Source organism: Ischnura elegans, chromosome 4, assembly GCF_921293095.1.
Source record: "Ischnura elegans chromosome 4, ioIscEleg1.1, whole genome shotgun sequence".
NCBI lineage: Eukaryota > Metazoa > Arthropoda > Insecta > Odonata > Coenagrionidae > Ischnura > Ischnura elegans.
In genome coordinates this window covers 72,075,207-72,098,764 of record NC_060249.1, presented here as the reverse complement: position 1 = coordinate 72,098,764, position 23,558 = coordinate 72,075,207, and the positions used below count along the sequence as shown (strand labels likewise).

Here is a 23,558-nt window from a genome sequence, read left to right as displayed (position 1 = left end):
CTGGGGTGAGTACTACTTTCACCTTTCCAAGCCAACCTTCAGGTTGAATAACTGAGTTAGTGAGTAAGTAATTACTACATACATATTTTGCATTAAATTAAATGCTATAAATAACTTTAGGTCAAAAACAAGATCAGTTCAATAATTGAGATCTGTATTTACAAACACAACAACACAATAAAGCCATAAAACAGCTTCAGGTAATATATGGTTCTCATCATGAGAGGTTTTCAACCATATTTCTTAAAAAATGCTTTTGATTCCATATCCTACAATTGGCCATCTAATAACTAATACATGATAATTAGAGAGTAATCATTTTTCTAACTGTGGACGAGATGGTGCCTTTATATGACCAGGAAGTTGCTCGATTTCCACCTGAAAAATAGGGAAGTTAAGCAAACTTTAGCAGAAACAAAATAATGGAAATATTGTTGACATTACAATGTCATTTGTTACACTAATCAAGCACTAACACAGAAAATACACACCAAATAGTGATTTCCAAATATTTCATACATGTTAAAGTTCTAGTCACCAGGCTGAGCTTAAGAGACACCAAGTGCATGCATGGGGCCGGATTTATCCAAAGTTATGCTATAGGCACCTCTCCATTGAGCACCCCTCCTCACTTAAGCCCCCCCCCCTCCCCAATTTTTATGATAAGGTATAGCCACTCGCATGAGGTAAGGTTCGGAAAAAATGAATAAACAGATATATGGCAGACAGCATAAGTTGATGCTTGAATTTTAACACAGGGAAAACATAGACAATTCAATTACAGAAAAACAGCTTGGAGTAAAACTACATGAAACATTTTAAGTTTATGCAACTAAAACACTTTATGAATACCCTTTCCAAAAATAATGTCTAGCCTTAATTCACACAACAAAAAAGAAGAGTAACTTCAAAGACAAAAACATTATGTAGTGCTGTAACTGAATGAACTGCCGCCCTTGAAGGTGACCCTTGGACTGTGACGCCCTTAGGCACGTGCCTATTTTGCCTTACGGTAAATCTGGCCCTGTGAATGCTGTGGATGGTGGGTTGACTTCTATATATTGTGGTTAGTAGCTCTAAAGGTGAGTTTTCTAATCCAATAGGCAGTGGTGGACAAAAAAGAATGTCATTCTGAGGAGGTATGTGTCTATCCCTGGGTAAGATAGATCCTTAAAGCCTGTGAAAATGCCATGGCTTGGCAATGGGAGGCCACTAACAATTATGCCTCCTATCACCCAGGGGAGAGGGCAGCAGCTCTTCTTCATATGAGTGAAGGTGGAGTCCACAGTGGTCAGACTCAGAAGAAAATTATTAATACCAAAAAGATGAAAGCGAAAAAGCTTGAAGATTTTGGGAAGTCTGACAACACATGTGTAAGAGATACTGACAAGAATCATCAACAGAAGAATTGAATGAAGAGTAGAAGAATTCTTGGACTAGGATCAATTCTGCATTAGGAAAGCAAGCGTACAAGAGAAGCAATTTTTAGGGTCTTCAGCAGCTAATAGAGAAGATAACGGAGAACAACAAACTGACTTTCATAGCATTTGTCAACTTGGAGGAGGCCTTTGATAAGGTGGAAGTGAATTCAATGCTCAGAAATCTGAAAGAAACTGTAGTCCTCTACAATGATCATAAAATTGTTCACGGTTAAAATAAAAATCAAGCAGCTGTGATACATCTAGATCCCACTGTGAAGAAGCAAGAATGTGAAAAGAAGTATGACAAGGGTGTGCATTGACCCCCATAATTTTTTATTTTTACATTAAAAAACTATCAATTTAATCACAGAGAAGGCTATAGGTGTCAATATCCACAGAGTAAGAATCAATAAGTAGAGGACATTGCAGTCACAATTCATAAAGAATAATTTGAAGAAGACTGGGACAAATACAGACAGGACAATGGCCATATCTTCAGAAAATCAACAAAAACATGACTGACATATTATTACGTAGCAAAAAAGAGGAGGCTAGGACAAACATTAAACTAGGAAAACAAAAGCTTGAAGAATTCAAAGCATTTTGTTGCCTAGGAAGCCAAATTACCAATGATGGATGAAACAAGAAATAAATAGTCGGAATAATGCAGGCAAAGAGGGCTTTCTAGAAAAAGAAGAATCGACTTATAGCTGAGGTTACAAGACTAGAAGTAAGGAAAAAATTCATTAGATGCTACATATGGGGCACGTTTCCCTATGGGAGCAAGGCTTGGATGTTGACAGCCACAGAGAAGTCAAGAGTGGCAGCACTAAAATGTGGTGATATCACAGAATGATGGCGATATATAGATCAACTGAGTAAGTAAAGAGGAAGTGCTTAGAAGAGTGGGAGAAAAGAGAAGTCTTCTAAAATCCGTACGGAGAAGACGGGACAACTACTTTACAGACTTGTCATGGTTCGTGGTTTACGCAAAACTGACTCGTCCAACTACCCTGAATCAGATTTTTAAAAACATTTGATAGACGTGCTGGAGTTACCGAAGGATGATGAAGATAAATTGAAGATGGATTGAAAAAAGGGGTAAGGTATGGCCTCAAATAATTAAAAAAGGATGTAACAGAGAAAAAATATGTCACTATGGAATGGATAGCAGATAGTTAGTAGGTTAAACTACAAATCATCTAATCTATTTGTGAGTTTTAACGCTAACGTTATAGTCTTATTGATCGTGGAAAAAACAACATTCTGAATCTATCTGTTCTACAGCCTATCTCTCTTAATTTTTTGTATGATCTTATCTACCGTAGTATGTTGGCATTCGTAATATATGGCTTACTTTATTGGAAAATACACTGCTCTTGAATAAACTTAATAGGTTTGGTCAATTTTTCAGTCTACCTTCTGACAGAGATTCCCATCCGAGTTTATCTAAGAGGTCAGTAACACAAACAAGACTATCGTAACAACTTTTCACACACCTGGCAGCTCTTCTCTGCACTCCTTCTAACTCTGTTTTTAAGCCTATTTCATGAGGATGTTAAACACTGGCAGCATATTCTAAATGGGGTAAAACGTGGGAGAAGTAGCTCTCACTTTGTCGTTGCACTTTCCTAGCATTCTTTTAACAAAACCCAATTCAAGATTAGCATGACCCATTATTTCCCAATTATGTTTGCCCACAATAGATAATTGTTGAGTCTGACGCCTAGATATTTCTGGGATTCTACAGTCTCCAATTGGGTATCCTGAATGATGCACCTATTTTGTGTGGAGTTATTTTTTTCCAGAATTTCATTACTGTGCATTTTTTCAAATTTGATTCAAAATGCCATGCATTGCAAAGGGACACGGAGCTTAATGGGGGACGTAAAAAGTATTCATGTCAGGGGGAAATAAAGATGTGAGGAGGCTAAAACAGGAAAATTTGTAGGTAACAAGAGAGCAAAATATTTTTACAGAAAAGCAAAGAGGGGCTTGGGGAGGAATAACACCTATCTATACAAATTCTAGAAGAGGGAATGGAGGGAAAGAGAAGGAAAGGTCATCGGTCACTCGTATGAGGGAGCAAGCCGGGGAATTCCGCCCAGAAGAAGGGAAGGGGGTGTGAGAGCGTCAGTTTTCGGACCTCTTTTGAGGTACTGAATAGTAGAGGCCTTCACATTGTAGAAATCCATCTTACTGATTTGTGAATGAAAAACTTTGCTGTTTCTACAATTTGGAACTTTATTTTCCTGAGAAAAAATATGTCACTATCGAAACTAGTCAGGAAAATAAAGTTCCAAATTGTAGAAACAGCAAAGTTTTTCATTCACAAATCAGCTCTATTGAGGTATTACATGCCGGGGTGGTCCACCCAAAGAGAGTCAAGGGGTTTTTTGAGAAGGTTTGGATAACCGATGAAGGGGTAGTCAGGACATGGTCACATCCTAGGGCAACATACAGACATTAGTACAGTGGAACCTCGTTAAAGCGAGTACGGGCTATAGCGACACCCCCACTATTACGAGAGATAGCTGATGCACCGTCGATTGACCCTATAATAAGCGTGTTAAAAAATTTGTTTTTACGAGGCCCTTTTGGTGTTGGCTCTCGCCATAGCGAGAGTTTCACCGCCGGAAAAACTTACATCAAGACTCCTTAATCTCTGTAATTGCTAGCGGTCTGTTAGAAATGAAGTTAATGGAGTGCTCAATCTCAAATTTATGTGGTTAACTGTCGTTCGATAAATAAGTAGTTAATTTTGGTGAGAATATTGTGGCATTAGCATTCGTGAATGCTTGATCTTCTTTTGTTCCTCGGGCGGCAGAAAGCTGTCGTCAGCATAACCGCACGTCCATGAGTTGCATGAATAGAAAGCATTTGATGGCAGATACCATGGCCAAAAAAACACCAAACATGTCTAAGCGAGAAAGTAAAAATAAAGGAGTAATATGAGAGTGTCGCAATTAATTTATCCTCCTATTCGCTCCTCACAATTAAAAAAAAACAAAAGCGCCCAAGGAATGCAGACTATGTAGAGTTATAAGGAGCTTTATTCGGGTGGTTTTGCCCACTCCAATCGGCGGGAACTCCTGAGAAAGGGGCTACGCCTAAGCCTAAAGCGGAGTATTTCAGGGATAGATTGCAAATCGAGAATTTCAAGAGTTCGGAAGATTGATTATACTAATGCAAAGCACCAAAGCGTTATCTCCCCTCGTAATTGCTGGTGATGCCTGCAGTGTAAACCCAAAGGGAAGAGGAAGAAAGGACTCCTATCATAAGTATCTTAAGGAGTATTCCCCGCGTGATATAACATAGACGAAACGGAACTTTTTTTACACCCTCCTCCCGACAAAATCCTTGCAGTACGAGGTATTTTTTGCAATGATGCCTCTAAAGGTATGTAGTGCGCCTTAGCAATGATGTAGGATGTACGATGCAATGATACTCAGCGTGAATTGTGCGGATGGACGTATTTATTCTCCGTTGCGGATTCACAAGGGTGAACTATTCACGTCAGTGGTCGGAGTCGTACTGGCACTCTCTTCCGTCACGTGGGTAGCCGAGCATCCCCTGGTGGCCGCTGGAAGAACTCAAAGAACAACTTACTCTCGTTTGCAGTGCCGTGGTAAACTCGGTGTATTATTTCAAATACGTCGCAAGCGTAACACTCAAAAAGGAACTTTTTTTAACAACGGCAATTTTAGTCACATCATTTTTCAAGCTTAGCAAACCTTTTACCGTAGATAATGAAGATATTACATTATCTGATAGAAAAAGTCTTCCAAGGCAGGAACGTTATACAACCTTCCACCGTTTTCGACTACAGAAACAAATGCAATACGTTATTTCACTTCACTGCCGCTTAATGTACAGGAACAATAAACATACACCAATGGAAACATTGGATGCATTAAATAACCACGATACAGTTTTATTAGTTAATTTTTGAATTTTCAGTGGAGAATACCAAAATAATTGAATGATTACGTAAATGCACTAATTGAGTGCATAGAAAAATGGCCTCGCCGGTTGTGCATAGGCATAATGATTGACATAACAATGCTTTGCATTTTTATTCAGTGCGGGGCTTATAAATTGTTTGAATAGTAAGTCGTTGTTTGAGTAAGGAAATTTAGTGATGCAAAAAAACATCACCTTTCGTCTGGATTTATACTTACGTTTATCGGATAGAAATTTATCTGTCGCCGCACCACTCCTGTTCCTGTATAACTGTTCGTAACAAGTATATTGGCTATTATTTGCTCCACCTCCGGTAAAGCGACAATTCCCTATAGCGAGTGTTTATTGGTGCACCATGGGGTGTCGTTTTATCGAGGTTGCACTGTTGCTGGGCAGACTCCTCATGGTAAATATCTATGAAAAACATACAATTCTGTCCTTTGTTTATTTTGTGAGCCATTCACATTGCAACTTTGGGTGAGGGAAGATATATAGCAGTCCTTTTGCAAATATTTGCCCCCAAAGTTTTCAGTTATTCTCTTCACATTGGGAATTCACCGCATTCACCGTTGTAACACAACGCATACCACCATTTTCTTCCTCGCCACGTGGTCGGCAGTAAACAATAGGATCTCCACCATATTGGGTTCCGAAAGTAAACGATAATAGGAGTATAGGTGGGGAGGTGACAGTCGACAATAAGGGAGAGAGGGAGAGAAGGCGGAGGGAAGCGAAGCCAGGGGGACTTCGACAATAGTAACGCTACGAGACAGACGTGTGCCTGAGATGCTCTGAGATTGTCTGGAGGGGTATTGCAACTTAGCCTGGAAAAAGAAGCAGTCTTATTTAGGATTGGCCTGCGTTGACCTTGAGAAAAGGGGAGTGCTGCCCAGGAATTAGGAAACCCAGATACCCAAGGATTGCGAGTGCAGTGATTGGAGAAACCGGAGTGCCCATAGAACCAACCAACCTGCATGGTCATCTGTCCGTAATTATAAACCACCTATTTATTTTATGTAAATGCCACACATGTGTGTAATCTGATAAAATTTTTATGAAGATTTTTCATAACTAAATTTTATAAATTCAGAGTTGTCGTACATAAATTTTATAAATGTCCAAAATTGGTTGTTAATGGGTCATGACCATTAAGAAAAGATAAAGAGCTCATTTATTGAATTGTATATCTGAATAATGTGGTAAATTTGTTCTATTTAATGAATTAAATAGTTTTCTGTTTCGTATCCATTGAAATTTCTGTGTAATGAGATTTCTTTTGCCGCTGAGCAGCTGGTGCAAATTACATTGGCAAGTAATAAGTAATAATTCACATTTCATTTTGAAGTGTACGAGAGTGCGTAGGTATACATTTAAGTACATAGTTGTTAAGTAATATACACTTTACAACCTGCATATTTTCTTTTAATCGCACCTCTGTCACAATGTAAGTAGGTACCATCCAAGACCACGAGAAAACTTATCTTGACGTGAACCCTTATCATAGCTCCACTCTCAGAGCCACCTCAGGCTCTAAATCCCGTGGCGAGCTGGTTCTCCCCAACCATTCCCCCATAGCCATACTGTAGCCTACGACACACGGTCAATCACTTTACCCTAACGGATAATTTCATACCTCTAGGTACGAAAATAAACGAAGCGGAAAATACAGTGAATGTGATCTGTAACTTTATAATCAAAAAGTTATGTATCGGCCAGATTCAAAATGAATCCCATCATTTAGTACCTTTTCGGACAGGATATGAAACAAAGTTTCGTATCGGATCATATCCCAGTTCTAAGTAACTGTTGCAGAATCTCCAAAAGTAAAATCAGAATTTTGTTGACTCAACGGATCTTGACAAAGTAACTCATAAAATATGCTATCATACAGAATATAAATAAGCATTAAATAAATTATCAACAACACTTGTTTTGTTTTGATTATTACTCTGGGCCACAGCATTGAACAGGCTTAAGTCTTATCTTGATAGTCAAAAACGAAGGATAGCTTATAACACAGACAGAAAAATTTACCTATTTCAATATAGGTCACAATAGGAGTACCTCAGGGGGCCAGTGCTGGGCCCTTTGGTCTTCTTAATATTTATTAACGATGAAGCAGAACCAATAGTACATAAGTGGTAACATGAAATGTGTAACATATGCAGACAATGTAAATATGTAGTAAGAATGTTGATGTGCTACTTCACTTGACTTCACTTCACTTCTTGAATCCTGTCCATCCTTAATGCAAGACATTCAAATATGGAGTCAACAATAACTTAATTTTAAACAATGAAAAAAAACTCGAAAAACATTCTCCACAAGGCATATACATGAATAAGGCATGTTCCTTGACGTTCCAAGACGTACTAATAAATTTAAATATATTGGAGCAAATTAAGTATCTAGGAATTCCAATTCTGATCTTAAGAGGGATGTACACATAATGCACTTAGGCAAAAAGCTGAATTCAGTATTTTATTTAGTCTCTGCAATAAAATAGTGTAAGTTAAAGGGTTCAAGTCAAGTTCAAGGGTAGAGGGAATCAAGAAATTTAACCCTTATATCAAATGATCTTAATACCAAATGCACAAAACTCTATAACAACTTGCCTGCCACTAAAAGGGTAATTGAAAAACTGACTGTTTTTGGAAATTTTGTCTCAATACACTCACTGGAAAAGTGTTTCTTTTTTAGTGTGAAAGAATATTTATGTAAACTGCAACTTGATTTCCTTTTTATAGACATGTCTGATACACTTGCTAAGTGATTGAACCTTGTGCAGCATTTATTGGAAAATTAAAATATATTTATGCATATAATTATTATTATTAGATATAAATATGCAATTACGGGATAAACTATAAAATGTAATTGATTAAGGACCACCTAACCTACACACATATAAACTCAAAGTGCATATAACCCGCAGCAGCTCATGTGGAGAAAGTTAAATACATACCTACAAACATACAAGCAAAATAAAATTCAAAAAAGCCAAATGGAGCTTACTAAACACCATTTCATATCAATCTCACCTTAGTGACCTTCATTCCTACCCCTTCAGGCAGATTTCTCTCTATATATTCCAGAAAAGTGTCCGCTGTTGATGATGTAAGGCAATGAAATTGAGCAAAACGGAAATACGTCCTCACTTCATACTGCACTCGATGTTTCTTATAAATATGAATTGATTTCAGCACCGTGTATCTGTCGTGGTCAGGTTTTCTGACAGCCCAACTGAAAATATAATAAGAAGGAAATGATTGTTACATAAGAAAAGCATGATTAACACCAGCGGTTAGCTAAAGAATGGGGTATTTACCATTTATGTAATTGGGGAATTTACATTTTACCATACGAAAGTAACATAAATAATGAGAAAAGAGAGCCAATATTGATGTTACAAAGTTAACTGGAATCAAAATATTTAAATAAATAAGTTTACTTTTAAAATAGAAATTCAAACAACAAAAGGCAACAAAATGAATGCTTCCGTGAGCACTTCAATCCATTCATCATCAGCATGTATAAACAGCTGACTTATAGAGCTCTGAGAGTCCTCTATGGCTCAATGCGTATGAGGGTGGATAATAACTTGGGTTAAATCAAAATATGTAAAATAAACCTGAGATTAAATGTATTAGTTAAAGTACGAACATTCCTAAATACTTGAAATGGTAATATGCAGTGCTGTTTTCAATGAATCCAGGGGAAACAACAAAAGAAAAACTACACATACCATGGAAAACTTAGGGAAGAGTTATGCTAAAAAAGAAATGTGTGTATTTTATTGCATAAATTTCCTCATTTAGTACCAGAATCCATCTAAGTAGCGGATTTTTTTTTCGAATTGAACACTGAGATCAATGGTATGTTGGATTATGGGTTTTTTGAGTTAGAATCACAGCCAAAGAGAGACATTTGGGGGTCATGGGGTAGTTTTGTCTTCCTCTCACCCTTCACTCTTATTTGAAAAATACTGGTAATGCTTGACGAAAGCCTCTCTACGGCAAATGGCCCCATATGAACTACCAACTTTATTACCACCCTTTTAGCAGCTGTGGCTAGAAATACCAGCTTAGGTTACCTAATTTTTGCCACTAGTAACCAGAATATTTCTTCCCCCTATTCTCAGACTAATAGTCGCAAGTGACATTCCATTATGTTTACCACACCTACTTACTCATGACCCAAGCCAAAAGTGAAAAAGTAGTCATCCATTAGAAAAATTACCTAAGAAGCAGAGGAATAACATAAAAAATATAGGGAAAAATGCAAATAAATGGCACATGATAATTTGGTCTCATTGGCAACCAAAGGTTATTGTACTCTACGTACAGTACGCACTATTGTGAAATATGAAGGTTAGGTTACACATATCTTCTTTTAAAATGGCTAACACTGACATTAACTATCTTAGCACATGACCTGTACTTGTGACGAATAAATTAGCAACTTATGAGGATGATAACTGCACCATAAATAAGGAAGAGAAAAAACTCAGTATTACGCCTCAGAGCATTATGAAGTGTCAATTCACAATTGCTTCACCATGAGTGTAAATTCACATTGGGTGCATTCAAGAGAGTGAGCACTCAGAGTTCCTCCTCACTAACGGGAGTGGACCGCTACGAGCATACTCTCAGTCTCACTGAATGGAAAGTGTGACCTGGGGACTTTGAACTCACCATTGGTGACATAGAACTAACATTTGAGCTTCTGCCAACCAGCAATGAGTTATAAGGCAAGTAACACCCACAAAAAAGGCTTGGAGAAATGGCTGAGCACTCAAACTGACCTGCTACCAAGCGGTTGTGCACAGAGGGAAATTCTACAGCCATTGCAGTAGCATACTCAGTGTTCCTCTCCCTGAATGCACCCATTTAAATACAAGTATGTAACCATGTAAGCTTGGCACAAAGCGGTGCTTTCTCGGCGGTTTCTTTCTTTCTAAACATTCCACGGCAGTTCAATAAAAATACACAGAATCTTGCTTTACAAGAGCAGAACAATGGATAATATCAACAAAAATTTACCTACCAGTTACCAACTTTAATGCCTAATTCTTTGGCAGCAGTCGTTGCAAACCAAGAGTAGCTTTTTAATACAGCAGGTTCATAGGCTCGCATTTCCAACTCAACTGTTTTATAGAGCTTGTCAAGTTCTTCTGTTACCTGGAAATATAATTATTATATTAATAATTACTAAATTGAGTAATCAAAGACCAGCTGATCCATATACCGGGTGGTTGAAAATGAATAGTGAGGTTTAAACACTTTACAATATTTATTACACTTAACTAACAGATATAAATGATACATAAAATGAAAGAGCAGCCCAATAAGTTTTGTATGTTGGTAACAATGCACATACGTACCCAATGTTTCTACCACCTTATTAGCAATGAAAGACACTTTGTTACTTCCACAATTTATTTAAAAATTACATCTGGTTTCGGCCAGTTCACTAAATTAATAGTGCCATAATACATTATTACAGTATATAAGGTGTGAAATATTATTTTTTTTCATTACTCATATCTGCTTACTTTTTACGAGCCAGAATAGCAAAATCCATTTCCGGGCATGCAATTTCCTAAACTTTTCTGGGGTGAGAGGGGGACAGATGAGGAGGGGGGCCCCCTATCACCCCAGACCGCCCCTGGTGCGGGGGGGATCAAACACTTCAAATGCCCATGAAAAGTGTGGGAAGTATAGTTTATATCATGGAAAGATATATTATGGCAAAATAATAATGATGAATGCTAATCCAAATACATAAATAATTCAAATATCTACATTCATGTAATCCAATGAGAAAACAAAGAAAGATAGACAAAATGTTTACCAAATGATTTTTTTAGAACTATCAAATGGGATAGCTCATGGCCCTGAAAATTCAAGAATAATTCCTAAATTTCTTCCTTTTTATGTCCTAAACAAGGCCATACTAATTTGAGAGAAGAGGTTTAGGGGTTCAAACCCACCCAAAATGTTGAGATGATTACAGCCCTTGGTGTGCCCCATCAAAGTGAAATCCCAAAATACATTCTTCCCTCCAAAATCTCCCTTAAAGCTTTTCCTAGCTAAAGATAAGTCTAAAAACACACACCTCAAAAATATTGACAATATTTAACTACAGGAGAGTGCATTTATTCAATTCAATTCATTCTATTAGCATTCAAATTAATCAGTACAGAGACTTTTACACAGCCAATTACAAAGTGCATAGTAAACTAGTGTCATAATTTTAACTGATAATTGGAACATTATGAATATATTCGTTTGACAAAGAGAGTACTTGATACTTTTTTAAGAGTTCACCACAAGATTTGAGAGCTAAATGCTTTGTTCTAACAAGTCGTACATTTGGAATAGGGACTAAATGTACTTCCAAACGTATAAGTATTAAAAATGAGAGAGGAATTCAGAAGTTGGTCAATGTGAATGGGGATCTCCTAATTTCAATTTTTTACTCACACTTCCAGACATTCACCACATTGGCTTCCACATTAAGCTGACCATAACAAATAATAAAATAAGGGTGGTGATACGAATGTAAATGGAGAACTTAGCAAATAATTGGTCGTGCTCATTAGAATCGAGCACCATCATGACAGACTCACTAGTTTTAAAAAAAATCAAGCAGCTGTACTAACAGCAAAAACGAAAAATTAATGGAAACAGCATTAAAATAAAATGCTAAAATAAACGGGAAAGACAGCAAAGATAACGAACATACATCCGGAGAGCTCCCCTCTGATGTAGTGTTGGCCGGTGGGGCAGCATCTTGCAGGCATGGTGAATTCAGTACCAAGTTTCGAGTCACTGACGATAACGGCACAGGAAACGATGATAAATACGGCGAGGACTGAACTGCACCATTACTCAAACGTAGTATATTCTGAAATCATAACAAATTAAGGATTAAATGTCGAACGATAGGAAACAATGAATACAACTCGAAAATACACTCACTCGTAACATTTTGACTCTATATAATCCACGGACGTAAAAACAGTTTATTATAAAATTTCTTCTAGCAAAAAGTTTATCATCACAATTTAATAAATAGGCATGTATTTCTGGTGCTAAATTTTCAAACAAACTGATGAGAGAAACGCATTGCGCTCATCTTTTTTTTGACAAGAGCTCTTGCGCGCGCATCGTGCGCATTTCACGTCAGCGCCAATTTGGAATGTCATAAAGCGGACCACGGATTACTATTATTATTATTTTAAAAGTATTCTACCGATTGAGATAAGTTTGCAAAGAGCTTCATGAAGTATTCCGGGAGTCTCCCCATCCCTCCTGGACTTCCCTCTTCTATTCAAAATAAGGCATACTCCTTTTCATTCCATCTAAAATATCTATTCTCTTCCTCCCTCTCCCTCGTTTATCCAACATTCTACCCTCTAACACTGTTTTCAAGATGCCCTCTCCGCTAAGTACTGGCTCAATCCATACCTTATGCCTCCTCCCTATCTTATCAAGAAGCAACACTTCCTTTACTGATGCAATTCTCTTCCCAAAACCGCATGACCTTTGTCTTTTTATGATTAATTCGCTTGCCATTTTCCTTGCAGCTCTTGTCTAACGCATCCACTAGAGCCTTGGAACCCCATCTACAAACCTCACTGATTTAAGCATCATTCTCCCCAATTTTACTCCAGCTCAGTGGCGCCGACTCCATGGGGCTTGAGGGGGCCCGAGCCCCCTCAATAATTCGTTATGGATGTGAGGAAAAAATGTTTCAGGCTTGTCGATTTTCCCCGGAGTGTCCAGATATCGAGATTCGAGTTATCAGGGTTCTATTGTTGATCATATGACTCTTCTAAAATGCTTAAAACACTTAAAATCACTACCTATACAATTTCCCGAGGCAAGATCCCCGGTTTGGACCCCCCCAATATTTTTTGTAAGTCGGCGTCCCTGCTCCAGCTTCCATTTCATCCCACACTTCTCTTATCATCTCCTCAGCATTAATGTTACAATGCAACAGCAATTACAGACAGCCTTGCCTCACACCTCGGTCCATGCTTGCCCAATCAGATTCTCCATCTGCCACCCTCAGTTGTGCAATCTGGGCCATATACAGATTACAAATGAGTTGCCCATCCCTCCAATCTATGCCAGTGGCGTAACCAAAGAGTTTTAGAGTATTTATGTGGTTAACTATGGGGGAAGATGAGGACAATAAATCCCCCCAAAGCCACAGAGAGCAAGAGAGAACAAGCCACATGCCTTTTCCTAGTTAAGCCACCAATCTATACCTATCTTCTTGTGAATCACCGTTAGCTTTATGCAGTCCGCTCTATCAAATGCTTTTTCAAAATCCACGAAGCAGGCGTACACGCCCTGGGTATATTCTAGATTTGTCTCTACTATGAACCTCATTACCACAATTGCATCATCAGTTGACTTTCCTTTTCTGAACTCTTGACTGATCTTCACCCAAATACTCATTAGCCCTCGCCTTCATTTGTCTGTTTAATATCCTCAGTACCACTTTCGCCACGTGCGATATTAGGCTAATCATCCTATAATCTCTGCATTCTACAGCTTTCTTTTTTTTGCTGGGGGAATTAGAACTGTTTTAATAAAATCCTTCAGCCAACATCCCTCCTCATGGATCCTGCATACTAGTTTGAAAAACCCTCTCTTACCACCCCTACCTACATTCTTCAGAGTCGGGATATTTTCGATGTCCGCCGCTTTCCCAGCCTTCATGTAACGAAGGGCTCTCTCAGTTTCCATGTCAAAGTTCCCTGGCTCAAGATTATCTTCTTTTTCCTCCACTTTCCTCCTCTAAATTCAATCTTTCCGGCCTATTCTTGCTGTCATACAGATCCTGCACCTATTCCTTCAATCTACTCTGAACCTCGTCTAGCTCGATTAGAATCCTTGCATCTATGGACCTAATTTTGGTCATGCCTTTTCCTTTTTTGCCACCTGATAGCAACTTCACCTTTGTGTATAATGCGCCTACATCTCCTTCCTTCTGAAGATTTTCCATTTCCTCACACTGTCTTTTCCACCTATTTCTCTAATTATTTCCTCAAGCTGTTCATACACCTCATCTACTTCTTCCTCCATATGATTACTAGTGGGCATGTAAACTAGAGCCACCACAAGGTTGGGGGGTTGCACCTCAATTTCTACCACCAGTATCCTATCGCTTATATGATCTTTACCTATCACTCTCTTACCAAGCTTCCTCTTTAATACCAAAGCTACCCCTCGTTGACTTTCCTCCCCACCACTACAGTAGAACCTGGATAATTCGAACTACTTTAATTCGTAATATTTTTTATTTCAAATATTTCTCTTGGTCCCTAGCATTTTGTATTCAAACATTGCGAAAAAATTGTTGATAAATCGAATTTTTGGTGTGTCAAATTAAGGCACAAGTTATAATATGCGACCAGGGGCGGATCCAGGATTTCTTTCTGGAGGGGGCACAAGCAAAACCGTATCCAGGATATTGTTCTGGGGGGGGGGGGGCACAAGGATATTTCATAATACAAAACGAACGCAATGATAATAGGACCGTATTAAAAATCTTGCATATTTTAAAAGCCTGTTCACACGGTACCTTAACACGTACGGGTTAATGTCTGAATGTATGAATGCGAAAATGAACACCAAAATGCACCCAACTTGTGCGAATGCATGCACAGAAAATAAAACCTGTTCTTGTTTGGTTCATGCATTCGTACATGTTCCGTTCCGGTCCACCAAAATTTCACTCAAACATTCACGCAAACGTACATTAACTCGTACGTGTTAATGTATCGTGTAAACAGGCCTTTAGGGTCTGGGGGGGCACGTGCCCCCGTGCCCCCCCCCCTGGATCCGCCTATGTATGCGACTTAAAATAATTGTGAATCCTTCGGAAAATATGCTTTACCTACGCTATTGTCAAAAGGGTTTGTCAAAATTGTTCCTCTCCCCTTCCAGTTAAACTGCCTTCCCAATTTCAGTGACAGTGACGAGTGATGCATAGACATAGGTATTCCTGTGTTATCAGTCACTCGGTCAAATGTGTAGTGTATTTCAGTTTGTGCATCGTCTGGTTTGTTAACCTACTGTAGTTTTAAAGTCATCCTTTATGTTGTACAGAGGAAAGTGATTACGTGTAGTTTTCTTGTACAGTAACATTTAGTGAGTGTAGCGATCATGGCATCAACCTCTTCGACAAAAACCCGGGCCCATAAAACTTTGACTTTGGCTGAAAAAGTCGTGGTGATTAACCCTTAGGCTGCGGTAGTTCACAATTTAAGCTGCCAGCCAGTGCAGAAGAGACCCCCTGTGCAGGAGGCACCCCCAGCCACAAGGGCTGGTCTGGTACAGTTAAGCCCCTTAGTGTTCCTTATGGTGAGGGAAAGTGCAATTTTGGGTAAATGCCCCAGTCAGCATGCAAAACGTATAAAAACATAAAATGGGATTTTCATGTTCATTAAAAGTAACTTGCAGCATTCATGCCACTTGGCTGTCAAATGCAAATTATTTTGAAATTCAATTTCAATTTATGATTGCTGAAGACCGTGGCAAAAGTGACAATTCCCATTCACAAGATTCATTTTTAACCACTTCTCTGAATTACGCTCATTTGATATGTCAATGTAAAAAAACTTGACAACCTTTTGATTGGGCAATGATCTTAAGTTTCTTACCTTATTCTTTTTCTGTCTTTACATGATAGTAATTTTTAAATCCCATTAGCTTTAAGGCTGTTCTTTCCTTTATAACCTGCGTATTTGTTGTGTGTGGATATAATAAATGCTCTATTCTATGGGCTATTCATAATGTTTATTAACTTGAAAATATCATCATGTGCTGAAACCTAAGTCAGTAGAAATAAAGAAGTGTGGAAGTAGACAAGTACATACTTTCATTATGCTATAGTTTCATATACATATCGAACACATGTTCAGTAATGTAAGGTGAGCTGTTAATGCTTTGATTGTGGATTTTAATATGATATAACCAAAAAAATGCTGATTTTTTACCAATATCAAAGCCTTGCATGAGTTCAATGACACTCATGAGGGAATGTGTGGGAGAAGTTAACCATTGAGATAAATTTTTTTTGGAGAAGATTTGAAAAACACATAAAATAATATTCACCAAATCATATTGTTCTGGTATGATGTAGCTTTTGCTCAATCATACTGACCCATTCCCTCAATTCAAAATATAATATTGTAAAGTGGTTAACTAATTTCACTTTCCGTCTAAGAATCTGTGCCTTAAATAAGGGCATATTTTACAACTGCAAATTTAGTTAATTTAATAAACATTCTGAACTGGATTATATGATGATTCTTGTCAATCCCCAACAACACACATTTGGATATACATATGTATATATATTGTATTTTCATGGGTCACATACATATATATTTTTGTTATGTATTAAATCTGTAGTACATATGTATTATTGAATGTATTTCCTTTGTATTCATACATATGTAAAAGTGGCACATGTTACACGATAAATACATTTGTATTTTTTGTGTATTTTTGAAATTTGGATACTTATGTAAATGTGGTCAAAAATACACAAAAATACAACTGTATTTATCGTGTAACACGTACCACTTTTACATATGTATGAATACAGAGGAAATACATATGTACATGTGGTCAAAAATACACAAACTATACATTATGTATATTTCCTGTAATACTTGGGAGGTAGATTTTCGTGGCGTCTTGCGAAATGTTCATAAACATTTTTTCCAGAAATAATATGTTCACAGCAAACGCCAGATTTCCCTATTTTAATGATCATTCATCCATTCGAATTTATACCCAGAAAGCTGAAAAATAAATCATATACTAGTCGATGTGAGCAAGGGTAGTAAAGATGGCGGCTATTTATGTTAATTTGTAAATGCATGCGAAATACAGACGTATTACATATGTAAAATTCAGTTTCTATCCGTGAAATATACACATGGAAAAATGGTTCACAATACATGAAAAATACAAAACATAGTACTTGCACAGATCAAAAGTAAAAGCGAAGTTTGATTTTTTAAACAATATTTCAATGTAACTGTTTAGACAAAAAATTAAATTCTCAATTCCGCGGCTCACTGTCGCTAGGGAAGTGAGTGGGAGTGATACAGTTATAATCTCGTTGACAGTAAACCTCGGCATTTCGTTCGAGACTACGAGAACGTGCTGTTGGAGGAACTCCGGCATCTACGCTAATAAACAAAAGGAAATCCGTTATTAACTAGCTACTGATGTATAGTTAATTTTATATTTGTTTGTATTATAATACTTATTGGAAGAATTGACATAGTGTTTTAATCCTCAATAACCGGTGCGTGTGGATGGTGTGCTCAACCCGAAGCTATGTTTTGCTGGAAATGTGCTTCAATCCCACACGTTATTGCGATTCGTGCAAGCCAGCTCCAGCAGTTTCCTGTCACTGGATTATTAAGGTAAGGTATGATTTATATTTTATTGTATTGTACGCCTACATAGACTACATTAATTATGTTATTTGAGTATATTTGGATACAACTATTGGCGCAATGTGGTCAACACATTGCGCCAATAGAGGTAATTATTTTGTTTATGTTTGGCTATTGTTTTCCTTTTTTGTTGAGTTATGTATCGAGGAGACTGGTGTCCATTGAAGTTATATGGTAAAACATAGTAATGTCAATCTTGTACGTATAAATTAATAGATTATGCGTCGTATAGTAATTCCGTGCTTCGCGGCTGAAGTTACATTTTTTCTTCTCTTAATTAAGAGCAGAAAAAATTGTTTAAAGGAATGTTTTCGTTCACGTGTAAGTTGTTTTATCGCTGTTTATTACCACAACCTACTGTATTGTAGTTCTTGCATTCCTAGTTATCCTATGCTTTAGTCATAACATCTATTGGCCTTAGACTTATCAGCGTAGCCTTGTCACTAATAGCATAGAGTAAGTATATACTTACTCTATGATAATAGATTCCTCGAGGTTCCGAGCGGTTTTGCCCTCTACTTCTAATTGTTTAACGAACAAGAAGTATTGGTCGTGCAATATCGGTTCCCTTAGAGCAAAATGTAATATTTCTTTCATCTTGAAATGCAGTCAATCAAGGTGCATTTCGTCATTATTATTAACACAAGATAAATACGTAATTTTCATGCGAAAGTTTGTCATTATATGTAAGAAAAAGGTGCGTACGGGCCAAATTAATTAATTGTAATTTTCTTTTCATGCTCTTTCGCGCATACCCAGCAGGCGACGATGTAAATAGCTTGGCCTGGACAAGAGGAGAATGGATTACGGAAAAGACGACGAAGCAAAGCCAGAAGACCAGGTGGAATTGTTAATACCGAGGTAAGCTTTGAGGGAAATTTTTTTTTATCCATAATGGAGAGGTTTCTTAAAGTTAAGCCTGAAATTATCTATTATGTATGAAATTTATTTGGTTGAAAATTTGATATCACAAGTTTATATTTTTTCTGTGTGAGTCATCCGCTACTAAAGCATGGTACTAATATATTAGTATCATGTACTAAATAAGCATACCAATGGATTCACGTTTTCCTAGTTAATTTATATTTAAAAGATAGTCATATGATCTTTTCTCATATTTCTCATTCTTCTTAAGAGAAAGGCTATTAATTTTGTAAAATGAAAGCATTTCCCCAAAATATATGATTTCTCAAAGGACAAGGTCAAATCTGTGCTAGCTGGGACCTCGACATAATTGGTAAATGAAAAAATTTAAAACTTATGTCTGGAATCTAGCAGAGAAGCCAAACTTTCATTTGCATTCAGAATACAGAATTAGTACTAAAATTACAGACTTCACAGAATACTGACTGCCTATATGAATTGAAAAAAAATAAAATTGAAAGGCCTTGAGCTCCTATTCAGATCTTACAAAAAGATATATTTTTGCATGACTTTTAAACTTGACTTCTTTTTTTCTCCTTTCAGAAAGTGGCTAATTGTGCAGAGTTGGTTTCCTGAATTCAGGTTTCTTCTTGTGCAATGGGTTACAACGCTTGTTCCGTGCTAACATTTTTTTCTATTTTCCAACTCAAACCATTGTTTGTACTTGATTTATCTTTGTGCCATTTGTTTTAACTAAGTTTCACCTCCTGTTTGCTGGCCCTTAATGCTTGTTAGCAATATTCATGGCCAGACTTGTTATTTGTGTGTATTATTTTATTTTTCTCTTCGAATAAATGTTTTATTATCTGTATGCTCTGGTTTCCTTATTCATCCGTTTGATCCATATTGATATTAAGTGGATGTGGGTCAGAAAATCAATATGTATAATTCGTGTACGAGGGCCTGCAGATACACATGTATATTACATGTAAGGATATTCAGATTTCCAATTTGTAATACGCATGTATACATACATCCTGAGGGACTTTTGAGCCACTTTTACGTGAAATATACAGACGTAATACGATTGTATTCCATTGTATACATATGTATAATTCATGTATGGGTATTCAGATTTCCAATTTGTAATACGCACGAATACATACATCCATAGGGACTTTTGAACCACTTCTACGTGAAATATACCGATGTAATACGATCGTATTCCATCTTATACATATGTATTTGGGCACGTATTTTTTGTGTATTATTGATGTAATACAGATGTAATACAAATGCCGTGTTATCTGGGATGTTTCAACTTGAATGCTCTGTTCCAAAGGTCTTCGTATTATTCCCTAGAAAGCAGTTTGTGACAGCTTCTTTAATTAACCTTTGATAAGTTTATTTCTTTCAATGGAAGATTTTTACTTGATATAGGGTGATTCTAAATTGATTCTCATTTGACTTAATGGGGTGGGATATGTAGATCTCCTTATGGTTTAAGAGTGCCTTTGTGGAAGCTACCATAATATATTTCTCCTAATGCATAGATTGCTTGATTGAAATTCAATTAAAAGGCAGTACTGTGACTCACCCCAAGAAACTCCCAGTACTGAAATCCACATTATTAATCCCTGAAAAATCCTTTGTGTGACTTGTTTAATGCAGATTTAATAACTTCTGTGTTCATAGGGAACAATATAGAGGCATAATGTTTGCTGTATTTTTTGCTTTTAGTATACTTAATAGAACTTTGTAGCTATTTCTATATTTTTGTGTTTGCCCAAACCTGAAAAAGCATTCAAATTGAAAAGCTGTGGCGGTATTTGCACGAAAATGAATAATATAATATCCCTGTAGTTCAAGCACACAGTTTTCGGATGTACCCACTGCCTAATATATCCTCTGTTGCCCAACAATTTGTGGCTGTTGATGTCAGTGGCGCAGCAAGGGGGGGTTTTTGGGGGTTAAAACCCCCCCTCAGAGAAATTTTTTAGTTTAATCCATTTTACTTATTTGGATCAGTATTACTTATAGAATAGTGTTAGGATTAATTAAATGTCGAACAGAAGGCCGTAAAACTCGCCATTTTGAATCATTATTCTTAAAAAAATTTTAAGGAGGGCCCACGCAACTCCTGCTTACCCTGGAAGGTATGCAATACCCCCACACCCTGAAGTATTATTTGTGCCTAAAACCCCCCCTAGCCTTAATTCTTCGCTGTGCCCCTGGTTGATGTGAAGGAAATGCCAGGAAAACCGGTATATGGATTGTGGCCTCAATAACATCACCATGTGGGATCCTACTGTGAATAATGCTATTAATATTAAAACTCCTTCTACTCCTCTCTTCCCATGCAGTGGTGTGGATACAGAAAAAACTCAAGGGGTGGTTCAAAAGATATTTTGCGTTACCTTTACTTTTATAAATAATCAAGTCACATGAAAAGTCAATGACATAGCCGGGAATTTATTTTGGGGGAGGGTCCAAAACCAGGGGGGGAAATTTTTGAAAAACAGGCTACTATAAGTATAGGGTTTGAAACTAATTTTAACACTTGGAATAGTCGAAAAACTTCATTCGTTAAAGAAATATTTGGTAAATTCATGATCTTTCAATATTTCATTTTCTTTAATGAAGGAAAATAATTGCATCCTTATATTTCGGGGGGGAGGGGGAGCAGGTCCGGACCCCCCTTGGCTACGCCGCAGTGCAAAGTTTAAGAAAGTTTTAATTTATGTGATTATACACTTTTACACAAATAAAAGGCAATGCCATCGTATGATATAAAATGGTTGCAATTGTGGTTCTGCAACATTTGGCAATAGGGGCGGCCCCGCAAGGGGGACTCCCACTCCCTCCTCCTCCCTCAACCTCCCATTGAAATTTTAGTTTCCTTAATCTTTTCTGTGTTACAACTTGAACGGTCACGGCTTGCACCCCTTTAGTTTTGATCCTGGGTACGCCCTTGTAAAGTTACAGAAGTGTTATCAAAGCTACTTCAAAAATATTTCACGAATGTAATTTTTATTTTAGAATGGGAAAATACCAAAAATATGTATTTGAAATACAAAATATGAGATACATTTAGGTCGTGTATTTTAAATACCAATTACAAACTACAAATGTATCTCAAATACGTATTTTAAAATACATATATTTGAAATACTGCCCTACATATTATCTTACGCAAAAATGACCACCTGAGCACAGTGCGCAGAGTACACCCGAAAACATAAAATACAGCCGTGATGACCTAGAGGAGCTTTCACTAAGAAATAATATCATTGGCTATTGCGATATCAAGGCAAAAAAATAGGTAAAAAAATGACCGAACCACGATCTCATCCTCGATACCACGGTCAACGGATATTGACAGTACCTAAATCACTAAATCCGCTTAGAGATTCAACCAGGGATAACTTTCTAAATATATAGATATTAAAAACTAAGGTACCGATTGTACTTAAAATTCTTTACTGGCTTAAACGCACCAGTCATGATCTCGAATAATATTTTGTGATACACACTGTTTTTAATTTTCATTTTGAAAATATACTTGTCTGCCATGACTTTTCATCAATATTTTAATGAGACAAAGGTGGAAAAAAATTTACACTTTTCGAGTCGTCAGTGGGACTCGATCCGGTGACCTCCGTATTGACAAAGTCTGACTTAGTTTTCGATAATAAGAAATGAAAATGAAATAAGAAATGAAAAGGGTGAGGGCGACGTGGTTCCACAAGTTGTGAATTCCCTGGAGCGCGTCCCCGTGGGGGCCGGAAGACTTCAGGGAAGTCCCACCAGCCTGAAATCCTCCGACATCCACTGGGCCGCCGAACCAAGACCACGCCGCCCCCAAACAATGCAGGCGAAAAATTAGGTATATAAACACCGATCCTACCGGTAACCATGGTAATCATTCTCGAGTAAAAGGCCCAGTCACGAGGCTGGCCTTTTCTAAAATAGATTATCTTAATTTTTTAATCTCTTTCGGTACAGTCTCGTCCACATTATTGATTGGTGAAGTAAATTTTGCGCGAAATGGCCAGCCTCGTGACTGGGCCTTTTACTCGAGAAGGATTACCATGGTTATCGGTAGGATCGGTGTTTATATACCTAATTTTTCGCCTGTACCTACACCTTTCCCACTGTCCCTCTCATTGGGATTTTTCTTCTCATAGAAAAATCTCTTCGGGTTGGTGGTATAGAAATTGCGCAGGCATGGTTTCGCTAGATTGGGCCTCCTTTGCTTCCATAGCACTGGAGTGTTTTATCCCTCTTTCCCTCCCTTCCAACCCTTTCCTTTCCCTGGAGGCGCCGGCGGGCTCCGATCGCGACGGCGTCTCCATCCTTTTTCCTTCCTCTCTCCTCCCCCTCCCCGGGATTCCTGGCGTATAAGCCCCTGGCTTAGTTCCGGGCCCCGGTGCGTTGTACCCTCATCAGGGTTCGCCTTGAACCCTGAAAGTTCTTGTACCTACACCTAACCCGGTGGAAATTCCGTGTAACCTTCCACAATTTTATAGGCCGAAAAGCCTACGATAATTCTTAACTCCTATATTGCATAACCATTTGGGCAGTTGACTGTGAAGTGAATGTTGACTACATTTTCCGCGTCGTCTAGTCCCGCTTCGAGGCCCCTCCCTTCGCCAAATTCCCTCGCACTGGAATACTCTGCAAATTATATTCACTATACTCAGCAAAATAACTCAAATATACTTAGCAAAAGAATGCTTCTTTAATTTTTGGATGGGTGAATTTCCATTAGTCCCCTGGATCTGTCACTGCTTCTATCATCTCAAGAATACCTG

The 23,558-nt window shown here is 37.7% G+C and overlaps 1 protein-coding gene across 1 annotated transcript; it reads right to left on the bottom strand.

Annotated features, from left to right (window-relative positions):
- Positions 1 to 137: 137 nt before the first annotated feature.
- LOC124157663 (28S ribosomal protein S10, mitochondrial) lies at positions 138 to 12,524 on the bottom strand. The gene is made up of 5 exons (XM_046532593.1): positions 12,368 to 12,524; positions 12,132 to 12,293; positions 10,431 to 10,564; positions 8,426 to 8,627; positions 138 to 378 (listed from the first exon to the last, which is right to left on the bottom strand). Exons 1-5 carry the CDS (start codon positions 12,374 to 12,376, stop codon positions 316 to 318), a joined length of 570 nt encoding a protein of 189 aa, XP_046388549.1. The 5' UTR covers positions 12,377 to 12,524; the 3' UTR covers positions 138 to 315.
- Between the last annotated feature and the right edge of the window lie 11,034 nt (positions 12,525 to 23,558).

Bases quoted from the DNA above. Each gene is read 5' to 3' on its own strand.
- LOC124157663 (XM_046532593.1), bottom strand. The intron at 8,628-10,430 runs GTAGGTAAATTT...TTATATTTTCAG, and splicing joins GGCATTAAAGTTGGTAACTG to TTGGGCTGTCAGAAAACCTG. The intron at 379-8,425 runs GTGAGATTGATA...CCTATTTTTCAG, and splicing joins TAGGAATGAAGGTCACTAAG to GTGGAAATCGAGCAACTTCC.